This window comes from Saccopteryx leptura, chromosome 9, assembly GCF_036850995.1.
Source record: "Saccopteryx leptura isolate mSacLep1 chromosome 9, mSacLep1_pri_phased_curated, whole genome shotgun sequence".
NCBI lineage: Eukaryota > Metazoa > Chordata > Mammalia > Chiroptera > Emballonuridae > Saccopteryx > Saccopteryx leptura.
The window spans coordinates 89,534,510-89,547,143 of record NC_089511.1 but is presented as its reverse complement, the minus strand read 5'-3'; the positions used below and the strand labels follow the sequence as shown (position 1 = coordinate 89,547,143).

Here is a 12,634-nt window from a genome sequence, read left to right as displayed (position 1 = left end):
CAGTCTGAAGGACAGTCCTTGTCCCAGTAGAGCCCAAGCTCAACGTCGATGAGGCATTCCTGATTCAACTTCCCCGTGCAGTGGGACACTTCTGCTTATCAGCGCGGCTGGCAGCCTCCCCGAGACTACTCCTCTGGCGGCTATGAGGATGCTACTAATAAGTGCCGATGCTAACGGCCACCGGAGGAAAGACACAACAGACACACAGAGTTAGTTGCAAGGATCACACAGGCAATTTATTACTCACAAATCCTTTTGGTGTGCCTGGGTACAGCTTAAGGGGGCCCAGTCAGCGTGCTCCTCTCAGCTGTCTTTGGTCAGAGCTCAGAGCAGCGTGGAGACAATTCACATTCATGTTGGAGTCTGGGCGACTAAATTAGGGGGGCCCCTCAGCTTTAGTACCTTTTCTGGCCAACGCCTTCTAACAGGTGTCAATCTACAGGATTAGCACCTCAAACCACCTTTTTGGGAGTTCCTCACAGGGAACCCCTTTAATGTTAATCTACTAAAATGTTACATCTAACCGCTTTTTAATATGTTGTTATTTATGTTAACTTACAAAGTTATGACATCAAGCCACTTTTTATCTATGTATAACTTCACACACACTAACTGGGCCCTACTTGAAAATCAGAGTCTGTTTATCACATCTGCACACACTATATTAGCTCCTATCCAGATGGCATAACTTTATTTAATTTTCTTAATTAATTTTAATATTATATCAATTACTTTTATGTATCTTCCACATTTTTGTTTTTTATATTTCTATATATTTAATTACTATAACATTATATTACTACAACAGTCCTACTCACCGATGTTCCAACAGCAGTCAAACTGAATGACAACAGTAAAGCACACACAACGCGCACAAGGGACAGACCTACAGCACCCAGCTCAGGTGAGCAAGGAGCCTGTGCCACGAGGCTCCACAGCACACCTGCTACATCAGGCCACTCCTCCAAGACTGAGAGACTGAGCAGCTCTGCCTAGTACGCAGAAGGAAACACAGAGATACTTCCCAAATGAGGAGACAAAGAAATATGTCCCGCCTGAAGGAACAGGGTGAAAAAAGAACCGAACAAAATAATAAAAAAATGGAAGCAAGCCATCTGTGAGAGACAGAGTTCAAACCATTCATTTCAATGATGCTCAGTGTACTTAGAAGAAAGAATAGATGATCTCAGTGAGGACTTCAATAACAACAACAGAAGAAAAGTACAAAACATAAAAAGAATGCATCAGAAATAAAAAAATACAATAACTCAAATACTAAATAGACTGGATGGATCAACAGAAGAACAGAAGAAGCAGAGGAAGAAAACCAATTTGGTAGACAAAGTAGAAGAAAATATCAAATCAAAACAGCAAAATGGGAAAACAAGCTGAGGGTAGTTTAGGGGACCTCTGGGACACTATCAAACCTAACAACATTCGCATTCTAGGAATACCAGAAGAAGAAAAGAGAGAACAAGTGATTGAAAACCTATCTGAAGAAATCATGACTATACACTCCCTGAACTTGGTGAAGAAAATAGACATATCTGTCCGGGAAGTACAGAAGTTTCAAAACAAATTGAACCTAAAGAGGCCCACACCCAAGAATAACGTAAGTAAGATGCCAGAAGTTAAAGGTAGAGACCCCTAAAAACAGCAAGAGAAAGACAATTAGTTACCTACAGGGAAGTGCTCATAAGATTGTCAGCTGATTTCTCAAAAGAAACTTTACTGGCATAAATATTCAAAGGACCCATAAACAAGTATCCACTATGCAGCAAGGCTATCATATAGAGTCAAAGATAAAGACCTTCCCAAACAAGGAAAAGCTCAAGGAGTTCATCACTACCAAACCAGTATTACAAGAGATGTTAAAGTAACTCCTTTAAGAGGAAGAACAAAAAGACCGAATATGTGAATAATACAATGAAAATAACTACATACCAATCAATATGAAATTGCTTTAATTGGAGATGGATTAAATGCCCCCATCAAAAGACATATGAATGGATAAGCCCTATAATATATTTATGCTGTCTACTAGAGACATACTTCATGTCAAAAGACATACACACCCTGAAAGTAAAGGCATAAAACGGTTATGAAAAATGACCGGGTAGAAATACTTTTTTAACTGGCATTTATTGGGGTGACCCTGGTTAATAAAATTAAACAGCTTTCAGGTGCACAATTCTACAACATATTTCTGTACACCTATTGTGTGTTCACCACCCCGCCCAAAGTGAAGTCTCTGTCCACCGCCATTTATCCTATATCTTCCCCCACCATTTTCCCAGCAGTCACCTCACTGTTGTTTGTGTAAGTGAAATTTTCTCTTTTTTCGGAGGGGGGGGTAATCTGTTGCTCAATCTCTCCATCCCCTTCACCCAAATCCCCACCCCCAACAGCTGTCAGCCTACTTTCTATCTTTGAGTCTAATTTGCTTGTTAGTTCATTTTGTTCACTAGACTCCACAAGTCAGTAAAATCATATGGTATTGGTTGTTCTCTCACTGGTTTATTCCACTTAGCATAATGCTCTCTAGGTCCATGCGTGCTGTCATAAAAGATCAGATTTTATGTTGATGGCTGAGTAGTATTCCATGTGTTCACGTACCACAGCTCTTTTATCCAGTTTTCTACTGGAGGACACTCGGGCTGCTTGCTAATCTTGGCTATTATGAACAATGCTGCAGTGAATATAAGTGTGCATATATTCTTTTTAACCACTGTTTTGGGTTTCTTTGCATAAGTTTCCAGAAGTGGAATCTCTACGTCATAAGGCAGTTTCACTTTTAATTTTTTGAGATAACTCCACATTGCTTTCCACAGTGGCTGCACCAACCTGCATTCCCACCAGCAGTGCATGAAGTTTTCCTTTTCTCCACATCCTTGCCAACACTTGTTTGTGATTTGTTAATGAGCACCATCTGACAGGTGTGAGGTGGTATCTCATTGTGGTTTTAATCTGCATTTCTCTGATGATTAGTGACATTATGCATCTTTTCCTATGTCTATTAGCTGTGTGTATGTCCTCTTTGGAGAAATGTCTATTCAGGTCCTCTGCCCATTTTTAATTGTATTTTTTGCTGTGTGTGTTGAGTTTTTCATAAGTTTTTATAAATTTTGGATGTTAACCCCTTATAAGATGTATTAGCAAAATATGTTCTCCCATTCAGTGGCTGTCTTCTCATTTGACGGTGGCTCCCTTTGCTGTGCGAAAACGTTTCAGTTTGACGCAGTCCAGTTTGTTCATTTCTTTTGTCCCCTTGCCCAAGGAGATATATGAGAAAAAATATTGTCATGAGAAGTGTTTGAGATTTTACTGCCTCATACCTCATTTACCCCTATACCTTTTATGGTTTTGAGTCTAATGTTTAAGGGTTTAATCCATTTTGATTTATTCTTGTGTATGGTGGAAGAAGGGTATTTGTTTTGCATTTTTTTCTGTATTTGTCCAATTTTCCCAGAACCATTTACTAACAGACAACCTGTACCCTATCTTATGTTTTTGCCTCCTTTGTCAAATATTAATTGACAAAATAGGCATGGGTTGATTTCTGGGCTCTCCACTCTGTTCCATTGATCTGTGTCCGTTTTTGTGTTGTTTAAATTACTATGGCCTCACAGTTTAGTTTTATGTAATGTAGCCTAGTTTCTTCAACTTAGTTTTTTATTCTCAAGACTGCTGTGTCTATTCAGGGTATTTTGTAGCTTCATAAAGTTTCTGGAATATTTCTTCTCATTTTGTGAAATACATCATTGTATTTTTATGGAAATTGCATTGAATCCCTAGATTGCTTTGGGTAGTATGGACAGTTTAATGTTAATTCTTTCTATTCATGAACACGCATTTTTTCTTCACTGTTTTATATTTTGAAAATACAGGCCTTTTACATAGTGTTTAAATTTATTCCTAGTCGCTGTTTCTTTTTCGGCTATTTTTTTAAACAATAGTAAACAAGATTGTGTTCTTAGTTTCCCTTTCTGAAGGTAGCTTTGCAAAGACTGAACTTTGGCCAAGTAGGTCTCATGTACCTGCTTCCTTCCTAGACAGAGGGGTCCTCACCCCACACCCTCCCTCTTTCTCACTCTGCATGTAGGGAGTCAAGTGCAAGCAATGGCCACGATGACCTGAAGGCAGGAACAGGAGAGGCCTGCAGGTCAGGCCATGATGAGAGCAGGACAGGAATGTCATGCCTGTGCCCTCCCATGACAGCTGACAGTAGAGGTGGAGAAGGCCCCTCATGTCCACAGTGCCTCAGCTCTGTGGACTGATCAGTAGCAAGAAGAGAAATAAAATGGCTTACTAGCCATGCTCCCTGACCTCAGGCCAGGGACCCCTTATCGGGGTGTCAGTAAGCAGAGGAAAAGGAGAGCCAACATATCGGAATCAGAATGCATTTTTCAGTCAATACATCCTCCCTGATTCTCATCAAACAGTCCCATCCCACATGACCAATCTTCCAGGTTTTCCACCAAAGTCCTCACCCACAAGCACACAGGTCGGATGGGTACCATCCCCTTAGCTCACATTGATGAAAGACACTGCAGGGTGAACTGGTGAGGCCACTGAGGGTGTGTGCCCGGCATCAGCTACATGAGGTATAAAGGAGACGACTACAGGGCCTGCCAGACGGGAGGGAGGCAGAAACCTGCCCACTCCATGGATTTGCATCGTCCCTCTAACTCAGGTCTTTACTGCTTTCAGGTCAGACAGCGTGAAGAACAGCTGGGAGGACACATACAAATACGTGGAAGAGCTGGTGAAGAAGCACACAAAGTACGCTGGGGGTTTTCTTCTCACAGGCAGAGGACACAGCTGTTAGACTCAATGGGCGTGGGAGTCCGGTAGGTCAGGAGCACAGAGCCCAGACGGTGTCAGAAGCAGGAAGGAAGGACTGGTCACACTGCTTCCACCAGGTCTCGCAGCTCCTCATGGATCCTCCCCAGAGGTCATGCCATGATACAAGGGACACAGTCTGCCCTTGAACACCTAACACATTAGGAAACACCAACACCAGTTTCCAAGTCACTAAACACAGAGTTAAATGATGGCAAGGGACAAAGGAAAAGGGCAGACAACTTACATGGCAACTTAAGGAAAATGCAAGACTCCTGGAAAGACCAGGGATAACCTCAGACAGGACGTGGAAATTTGAACTAAGTCTAGGATAACAAAATATTCTGGACAACAGGACCACCCTGGAGGCTTCCTGTAGAGCAAGTGGTCAGCTTGGCTGGAGAGTGAGGTTAACTCAGAGGAGGACTGGGAGAAGAGGTTGGACGGACACCTTAGGACTAAGGTCATCGAGGCTCAGATGCCAGGCTCGAATTTTCTGCTGTGGACAATAGGGAGCAGCAGATGACTATTGACCAGGGGTTCAAAATGCTGAAGGTTGTCCTTACTTGGGGTGATAAACACACAATAAAATATACAGATGTAGGCCCTGGCCGGTTGGCTCAGCGGTAGAGCGTCGGCCTAGCGTGCGGAGGACCCGGGTTCGATTCCCGGCCAGGGCACATAGGAGAAGCGCCCATTTGCTTCTCCACCCCTCCGCCGCGCCTTCCTCTCTGTCTCTCTCTTCCCCTCTCGCAGCCAAGGCTCCATTGGAGCAAAGATGGCCCGGGCGCTGGGGATGGCTCTGTGGCCTCTGCCCCAGGCGCTAGAGTGGCTCTGGTCACAACATGGCGACGCCCAGGATGGGCATAGCATCGCCCCCTGGTGGGCAGAGCGTCGCCCCATGGTGGGCGTGCCGGGTGGATCCCAGTCGGGCGCATGCGGGAGTCTGTCTGACTGTCTCTCCCTGTTTCCACTTCAGAAAAATGCAAAAAAAAAAAAAAAAAAAAAAAAAAAAAAAATACAGATGTAATATAGAATTGTACACCTAAAAGTATATAATTTTATTAGCTAATGTCACCACATTAATTCAAAAAAATATTTTTAACTTTCTGAAAAATAAACAAAAAGAGTTCACAATGAAAAAAAAAGTAATCAAAGTTATAATCTATAGAAAAAGTCTGTTAATTGTGACTAACTTGATTTGGAACAAGAGCCAGGAACTGTAGTGTGCAGAGGTAGAATTTAAGGTAGACATTTAGCTACAAGATAATGAGGAGTGAGGCCAGGTAGTGGGAAGACTGGGATATAATAAATGGATCTCGAGAACGACATTAATTTCTTGGAGATTAAAAAGACCGAGGAAGACGAGTGAGGAAGAAAGGGCTTTGAAGGTCTAAAGAACTTTACAGTAGTAGAGACAATATGGGAGGGTCCAGTATGCTGGACCCCTAGAAGTCTATGTCTCTAGGGGCATATGTCCCATGTGCATGCCTCTGTGTGCGTGTGTGTGTGTGTATGTGTGCGTGTGTGTGCGTGTGTTTCGCATGTGTACGACTGTGGGAGACTTTTGGCTGTTAGGAGCACAGGACTGCAGCAGGGTGCCAGCCAGGCTCTCTGTTCCAAAAAAAGACAATCAAGTTCTCAGGATCTTTCACTAAAGTTATAGGAATGCCAGGGGTTTGGGAAATGTGTCTCAAAGTGGGAGAGTTGGGGTGGGAGCAGGGTAGCTGTCCCCCACCCGCTCTCTGGCTGCTCATTAGCATCATTTTGAACCAGGAGTGCTTCCTCCCCAGCCCAAAGCTGCGGATCTCCTTCATCACCTACGCCACACATGGGAAAACAGTCATGAAGCTCACCTCAGACAGGTGAGTGCTTAACTGCGCAACACAGGCCCAGTGGGCCGGGCTGAGAGGAGAGCCGGGAATGAGGGGTTCCCTGAGACTGCAGTGGGGGATGCTGGTGTGCAGGCTGGGCGAGGCCCCCCAGTGCTCAACCCGGCCCGCAGCTCCCTTCACAGAAGGAAGGGAAGTTGAGGTTTTGTGTGTGCTTATGGTTTGTGTGGGAGAGGCCTAAGTGGGACTCAGGTGGATAAAGCAAGCCCACAGGGAGGGGCCCTCAGGGTGGCAGAGAGAGTGGCAATGGGGCCTGAGCTTGGATCTGGTGGAAGACTGACTCTGGGAAAGAGGGGACCACCGCCTCCCCCAGCACACGGGGTTCAGGGCGCCACCGGGACAGCTGTGAGGAGGCTCGGGGTACCGGCTGAGACCACTCGGGAGGGTAGAAATAGTGCAGTCTTCAAGGAAACGGTGTCAGGAGTGGCCTAGGCCTCAGGCGAAGGAAAAGTGTGCAATCCTGTGTGAGGGAGGGACCATCGACAGAGCCGAGTGCTTGCTGAGGGCCCCGGGAGCCTGTTGCTCCTTCCAGGAGCAGGCCTGGGAGGAGGGCTGGGCTGGCAGCCCCACTGAGAGCCACAAAAAGAGCAGAGCCTCGTGAGCTGGGTCCTGCACTGGACGCTGGGGAGGGTGGAGGTTCCAGCATATCTGGGTGCTGGGGACACAACAAAAATCCTCCAAAGTGTGGTCTTGGCAAAGGAGGTGTCAGTGCTGGGCTGAGCTGGGCAGGGCCAGGCTTCGCCTCCGCTGGCCGGGGTCCGAGTCCTCCCCACGCCCTCGGCTGGGCCGACTTGTACCCCAGAGTATCTCTTCTGCCTGAGGTGAGACGCCGGCCTTCAGGGCCCAGCTCAGCTTCCCTTCTGTGCAGCTCCTCCCTGTCACATGGGATTAGCCTGAACACAGCACACAGCCCTCATGTCCCCGTCCCAGACCTCCTCTCTGCTCTAATAGCAGCTGACAGGCCACGCACCCAAGGTGCCTGAGGTGACGGCCCTTCCGCCTGCGTGGACAGAGCTCGGGTCCACTGCCCCAGAATGGTCATGTTCATCAGGAGCACAAGGAGGCCATGAACCCTGGTGCTCCAATTGAGCAGCTTGCTACTTCCTGTAACAGATTCATAAGCTGGAGTGGCTGGGGGACCTTGTCAACCTCAGGGTCTGTGGCAAGGGAGGAGGACACGGGGCATCACCATGACCTTTTCCAAACTCAGCCTTTCCTGTTGTGGAGAAATGTCCACTTGAGGGCCCCTTAGCAGCTTCAATACCTCCCGACACTTTGTGGGTGCAGGGTCACACTGCACATCCATGGGTGCTGCCCGCTCCGACCATGGCCGGTGATGGCAGCCCTTGCTGAGGTCCCTGAGGTCTGTGTGCCTGAGACAGGCATGAAGAAACAGCGGGGAACCCTTCCCCTGGGAACCAGCAAAGTATCACCCAGCCCTATCCGGTGCTCACCAGATTGGCGACAGAGAAGGACTGAACAAGTCCTGTCCATTTCAATGACACAGACAGAGGGGACGTCACAGTGCTGCTGGATGTGTCCTCTCCCGTCCAGGCAGGTCTGCACAGTACAGAGTGGCACCAGGACAGCCTGAGGTATTTTAATCATCAGCTCCTCATTCTACAGTAATCCCATTTTTGTAATTTTTTTCAGAAATAAAATACGGGAAGGTCTTACCCAACTTCAGAGTACAGTGCCAGGAGGAGACATAAACCTGGATGAAGGATTTAAAAGGGTACATATGTCCAGAGCTTTATTTACTCCGCTCTGTCACATTCTTAAGAATATGACGATTGTTTCACTTTCCTCCTCAACATTCTTTTATCTGGTTGCAGGCAAATGAGCAGATTCAACAAGTGTACTCCAGAGGTAAGCTGGAGTCCAGAGGAAAGTGAACTCAGGGTGGGGCTGAGGGTCAGAGCCAGGCAGGGCCTCAGTGACGTCTGCATGCAGACTCACCTTGCTCACTTCCTAGCACTGATGTTGGCACAAGTTGCTGGTTCTGTGTGCTGCAGGCTCCTCCTCTGTGCACAGAGGGTAAAACCACTCCAGTGATGATTCTCAGAACCACATGGGGTCCTGTGGGTACATTCTTGCTCTCAGTATATGTGCGGTGCTTGACCTACAATTGGGGGCATGAAAGAGGAAGGGAAAGCCAGGAACTTGGAACAGACAGAATTAGGTTCACAGAGAAGAGAGCTGGGTCCCCGTACTGATCACACGTTTGTCTCTGCCACAGTTCTGGCTCTAATTAGTGCTCCGCTCAGCTTCTTCCCTTTGACTGACTCTTGTCCTCTGACAGTGTCTCCAACAGTGAGACAGGCTGTGTTCAGCCCAGAACCATGCTCATCTAGACTGTAAGGTCACAGCTGTGGTCAGGAAAGTGGTGCTGACCTGGTGGGGCACAGCGTTGAGCTGGGTGTGGCATCTGCAGCCCTAGTGCCTCTGACCTTGGGTTCTGAGCCTCGGGAACCGCAGATGCCTACAGAAATGCCCACAGGCAGAGTCTGGAGTGGGACCCAAGCCTCCCCACCAGTGGGTCTTGCTTCTCCTCCCTTTGCTCATCTGACAAGGTTTCCCTTGTTTTCTGAAATGGCTAGAGCTGTCTTTCAGGGCAATGGCTGCTCCATCTGGTAACAGTGAGTTACAGGAAGAGCCCTGAGCTGGGCTCAGTCTCCCCATCTCTAAAATGGGCCCAAGGCTCCCTCTCCTTCCAGAGTCAGCAGCAAAGCACTCCAGCAGCTCAGAATTGTGTGGGTGTGGGGCTGAGCAACCTCTCCCCAGGAGACAGAGGTGTGAGGGACAGTGCTGAGACCCTGGAGTGTGTGGCAGGTCACTCTGGGGTCCTGCATTGACCAGGCCCTTACCTATTTCCTCTGCAGACCACAAGGCTGTCAGCCTCATTATCACTCTGACAGCTGGACTGCTGCGCCATGAGACACTTCAGGCAGCTAGGAGAGAAGTGAGTTTGGTTCACCATCATGCCTCTTTGTTCCATGTAATTTGGTGGATTCTCTGCAAAGCCTTTTTTCTCTTAGGCTGACAACGCTCGAATTATGCGGGCCAAGGTTTACAGTGTGGGTTTAAAAGACTATGACCGAAGCCAGGTAATTCTGAACAGGTAACAAGGGTCACCTCTGAGCCCATCTGGAGAACATTATCAAAGTCAGCTTTCTCAGGGTTGCCCAGAGTATATTTCTATCTCACCCCAAGTGTTTGGACAACAGATTGCCACTGCAGTCATGAATAACAAGTGTTCTATGAAATCCAATACATAAGCTGTGGGTGGGAGGACTTTTGCCCCCTGATGCTGGACTACTGGCCCAGACCAGGGTCTGGTCCTTGGAGTCTAACATGGCCTGAAGTTAGAGACTGTCTCCTGGAATTTGGATCTTCTCTGTCCCAACACTTGGCTTCCTCTTTTAGCTGAAGATTATTGTAGGAAAAAACAAAGAACTGTATCCGAGAGATGATTACAGCTCCATGAATGGCTTGGTTAACTCGGTGAGTATGAGCTCAAGGTGATATAGGGAATAGAGTAGTTTCTCATCATGACTCTGTAGACATTGTTCCTGACCCTGACACACTGCTCTGTGTCTCAGCTCGTGCAGAACTCCTGTGTGCATGTTATGGGAAAAAAGACTTTCTATGCTTGTGTAAGAGGTAAGACCTACAGTCACTATTTAAGACAGAAGTGGGCATGTGTGTGTGTGGAAGGGTGTTTGGTATGTGGAGAGAGAGTGTGTGGTCTACGTGTGTATAAGTGTGGTGTGAGTGATCTTAGCGTGTAGGGTGCGTGTCATGAGTGCTGTGTCTTTCTGGGTGCGTATGCACATTGAGAGGCATATGGGATTAATTTCTGTGCACATAAGTAAGTGCTGTTTGTTTTGGGGTGGAATGGCAGAGGCTTTGGAGTAGGTATGTGAGTAATTACATTTTTTCCAGTTTTTCTAAGGAAATGGACATAGATCTCTGCATAAGTTAAGGTATCCCACATAATGACTTGACATGCCTACACTATCGTGAAATAATTACCTAATAAATATAGTGTAATTAATATTTAGAATTCAAATCAAAAGTTTAATGAAGAATAGAGAACATGTTTTAGAAACTCCACAAAAAACAAACAAACAAAAAGCTAGCAAATGGAATCCAACATCATAAATAAAGGACAATGCCTCACGACTACTTCGGGGTCACCCCAGAAATGCAAGCCTGATACCTGGCTTGAAATATCAATGTAATTTCCCACTTCAGCAAAACGGAAAGGAAAAAGATGATGATCTCACGGATGAAGAAAAAGATTTGTCAGTGTCACACGAGGAACAGAGCCAGGCAGAAGGCATCACCCACACTAATACTCGGGGCGAACATCTCACCAGGTTACTGGGAGCACTGTCCCTGACGTCTACTGGAACTTAACAGGGACGGCCTCCCCACTCCACCCCCCCGGGCACCGGCGGGGCGGGCACCAGGGTGCTGAGGGGCCCCTGCGCATGCCCGGGCACAGGGCTCTCCCTGTGTAGCAAGCTCAGGATGTGCGGACTCAGGCGTCCACATCATGACACTCGAGCCGCTGAGGCGGATGGATACCTGAACTATTTTCCGGTCACAGCAAACAGCTAGACCCAGCTAGATTCAGACCCAGGTGGCTGACTCTGCTTCTAGGTCTCCCTGTTAGGCTGCAGTGCAGTAGGCTGTGTGCACAGCTGAGCTCCACCTGTGGCGGGCAACCTGGGTGCTGCCGCCTCTGCCGGATCCATCGTGTGGACTAGTGGAAAGAACGGTCCCCCACCGTCAGACGCGCTGCGAGAGGCCGGTGGATCTGCAGTGACTGGCACAGGACCTAAAAGCTGGCATGCCCTAACCAACAGTGGCAGACACTGATATTCCCATTGTTGCTCTTTGGCTCTCCCCGCTCCCCAGGCGGAGCCCTGGACCAGCCGGATGACAGCCTGTCCTGCTGGTGGTAGCAGCTGTTCAACCCCTCCTGTCTCCTGAACCTGGCACCTGCAGTAAGAGGCATGGAAATGGGTTAGAGATCCTCTGCCACAACTAGGGTCTCTACCTGTTCCTCCTGGTTTATCCGCCCAGCCCAGCACGGGCCTGACTGTCTCAGTGCTCTGACTATGCCCCATGGACATATGCAGGCCTTAGTGTCTGATCAGTATGCGAAACTGCAGGTCAGGATGCCATTGGCTATGCTTCCCCAGTGGTGGCCGAGCTGAGGTGTCAGGCCCCTGCCACACACCTTTAGCTAAATAGCCCAGCAGGGCCGAGCATCTCTGCTCTGCCCATGTGAACTGTAGCTGTCCTGTGGCTAGCTGCCACGCATTGCGACAATCACAGGGGACAATCTCAAGGCAGAACTCTGGACCCCAAACGAATTGGAAGGACGCTTTTCATCACGATGACATTCTATGTCACTCGTGGGGGGTACGGGGAGTAGCGTCAGAGTTGTAGGCAGGGATAGAGCGAGGAATTGGGGCTCTGGGAGCTGAAAACTGAACCGCTTTGTGGAAAAGCAAAACTTCTTTAACTTCAAGTCTCCTCTTTCTGAAAAATCTGAAACCCTCCCCCTGCCTCCCTCTTTTTTTTTTTTTTTTTTTTTTTCTTTCTGAAGCTGGAAACGGGGAGAGACAGTCAGACAGACTCCCGCATGCGCCGGACCGGGATCCACCCGGCACGCCCACCAGGGGCGACGCTCTGCCCACCAGGGGGCGATGCTCTGCCCCTCCGGGGCGTCGCTCTGCCGCGACCAGAGCCACTCTAGCGCCTGGGGCAGAGGCCAAGGAGCCATCCCCAGCGCCCGGGCCATCTCTGCTCCAATGGAGCCTTGGCTGCGGGAGGGGAAGAGAGAGACAGAGAGGAAGGAGGGGGGGGGGGTGGAGAAGCAAATG

At 48.2% G+C, this 12,634-nt stretch overlaps 1 protein-coding gene across 1 annotated transcript in view; it reads left to right on the top strand.

Moving 5' to 3' along the window:
• ANTXRL (ANTXR like) overlaps positions 1 to 12,634 on the top strand; it is a 37,708-nt gene that overhangs the window by 10,030 nt on the left and 15,044 nt on the right. The window contains exons 2-8 of the mRNA XM_066350235.1: positions 4,711 to 4,782; positions 6,619 to 6,707; positions 8,388 to 8,469; positions 8,570 to 8,603; positions 9,617 to 9,696; positions 9,773 to 9,841; positions 10,161 to 10,238. Coding sequence (XP_066206332.1) covers positions 4,711 to 4,782; positions 6,619 to 6,707; positions 8,388 to 8,469; positions 8,570 to 8,603; positions 9,617 to 9,696; positions 9,773 to 9,841; positions 10,161 to 10,238 — 504 coding nt within the window. The remainder of the gene's footprint in view (positions 1 to 4,710; positions 4,783 to 6,618; positions 6,708 to 8,387; positions 8,470 to 8,569; positions 8,604 to 9,616; positions 9,697 to 9,772; positions 9,842 to 10,160; positions 10,239 to 12,634) is intronic.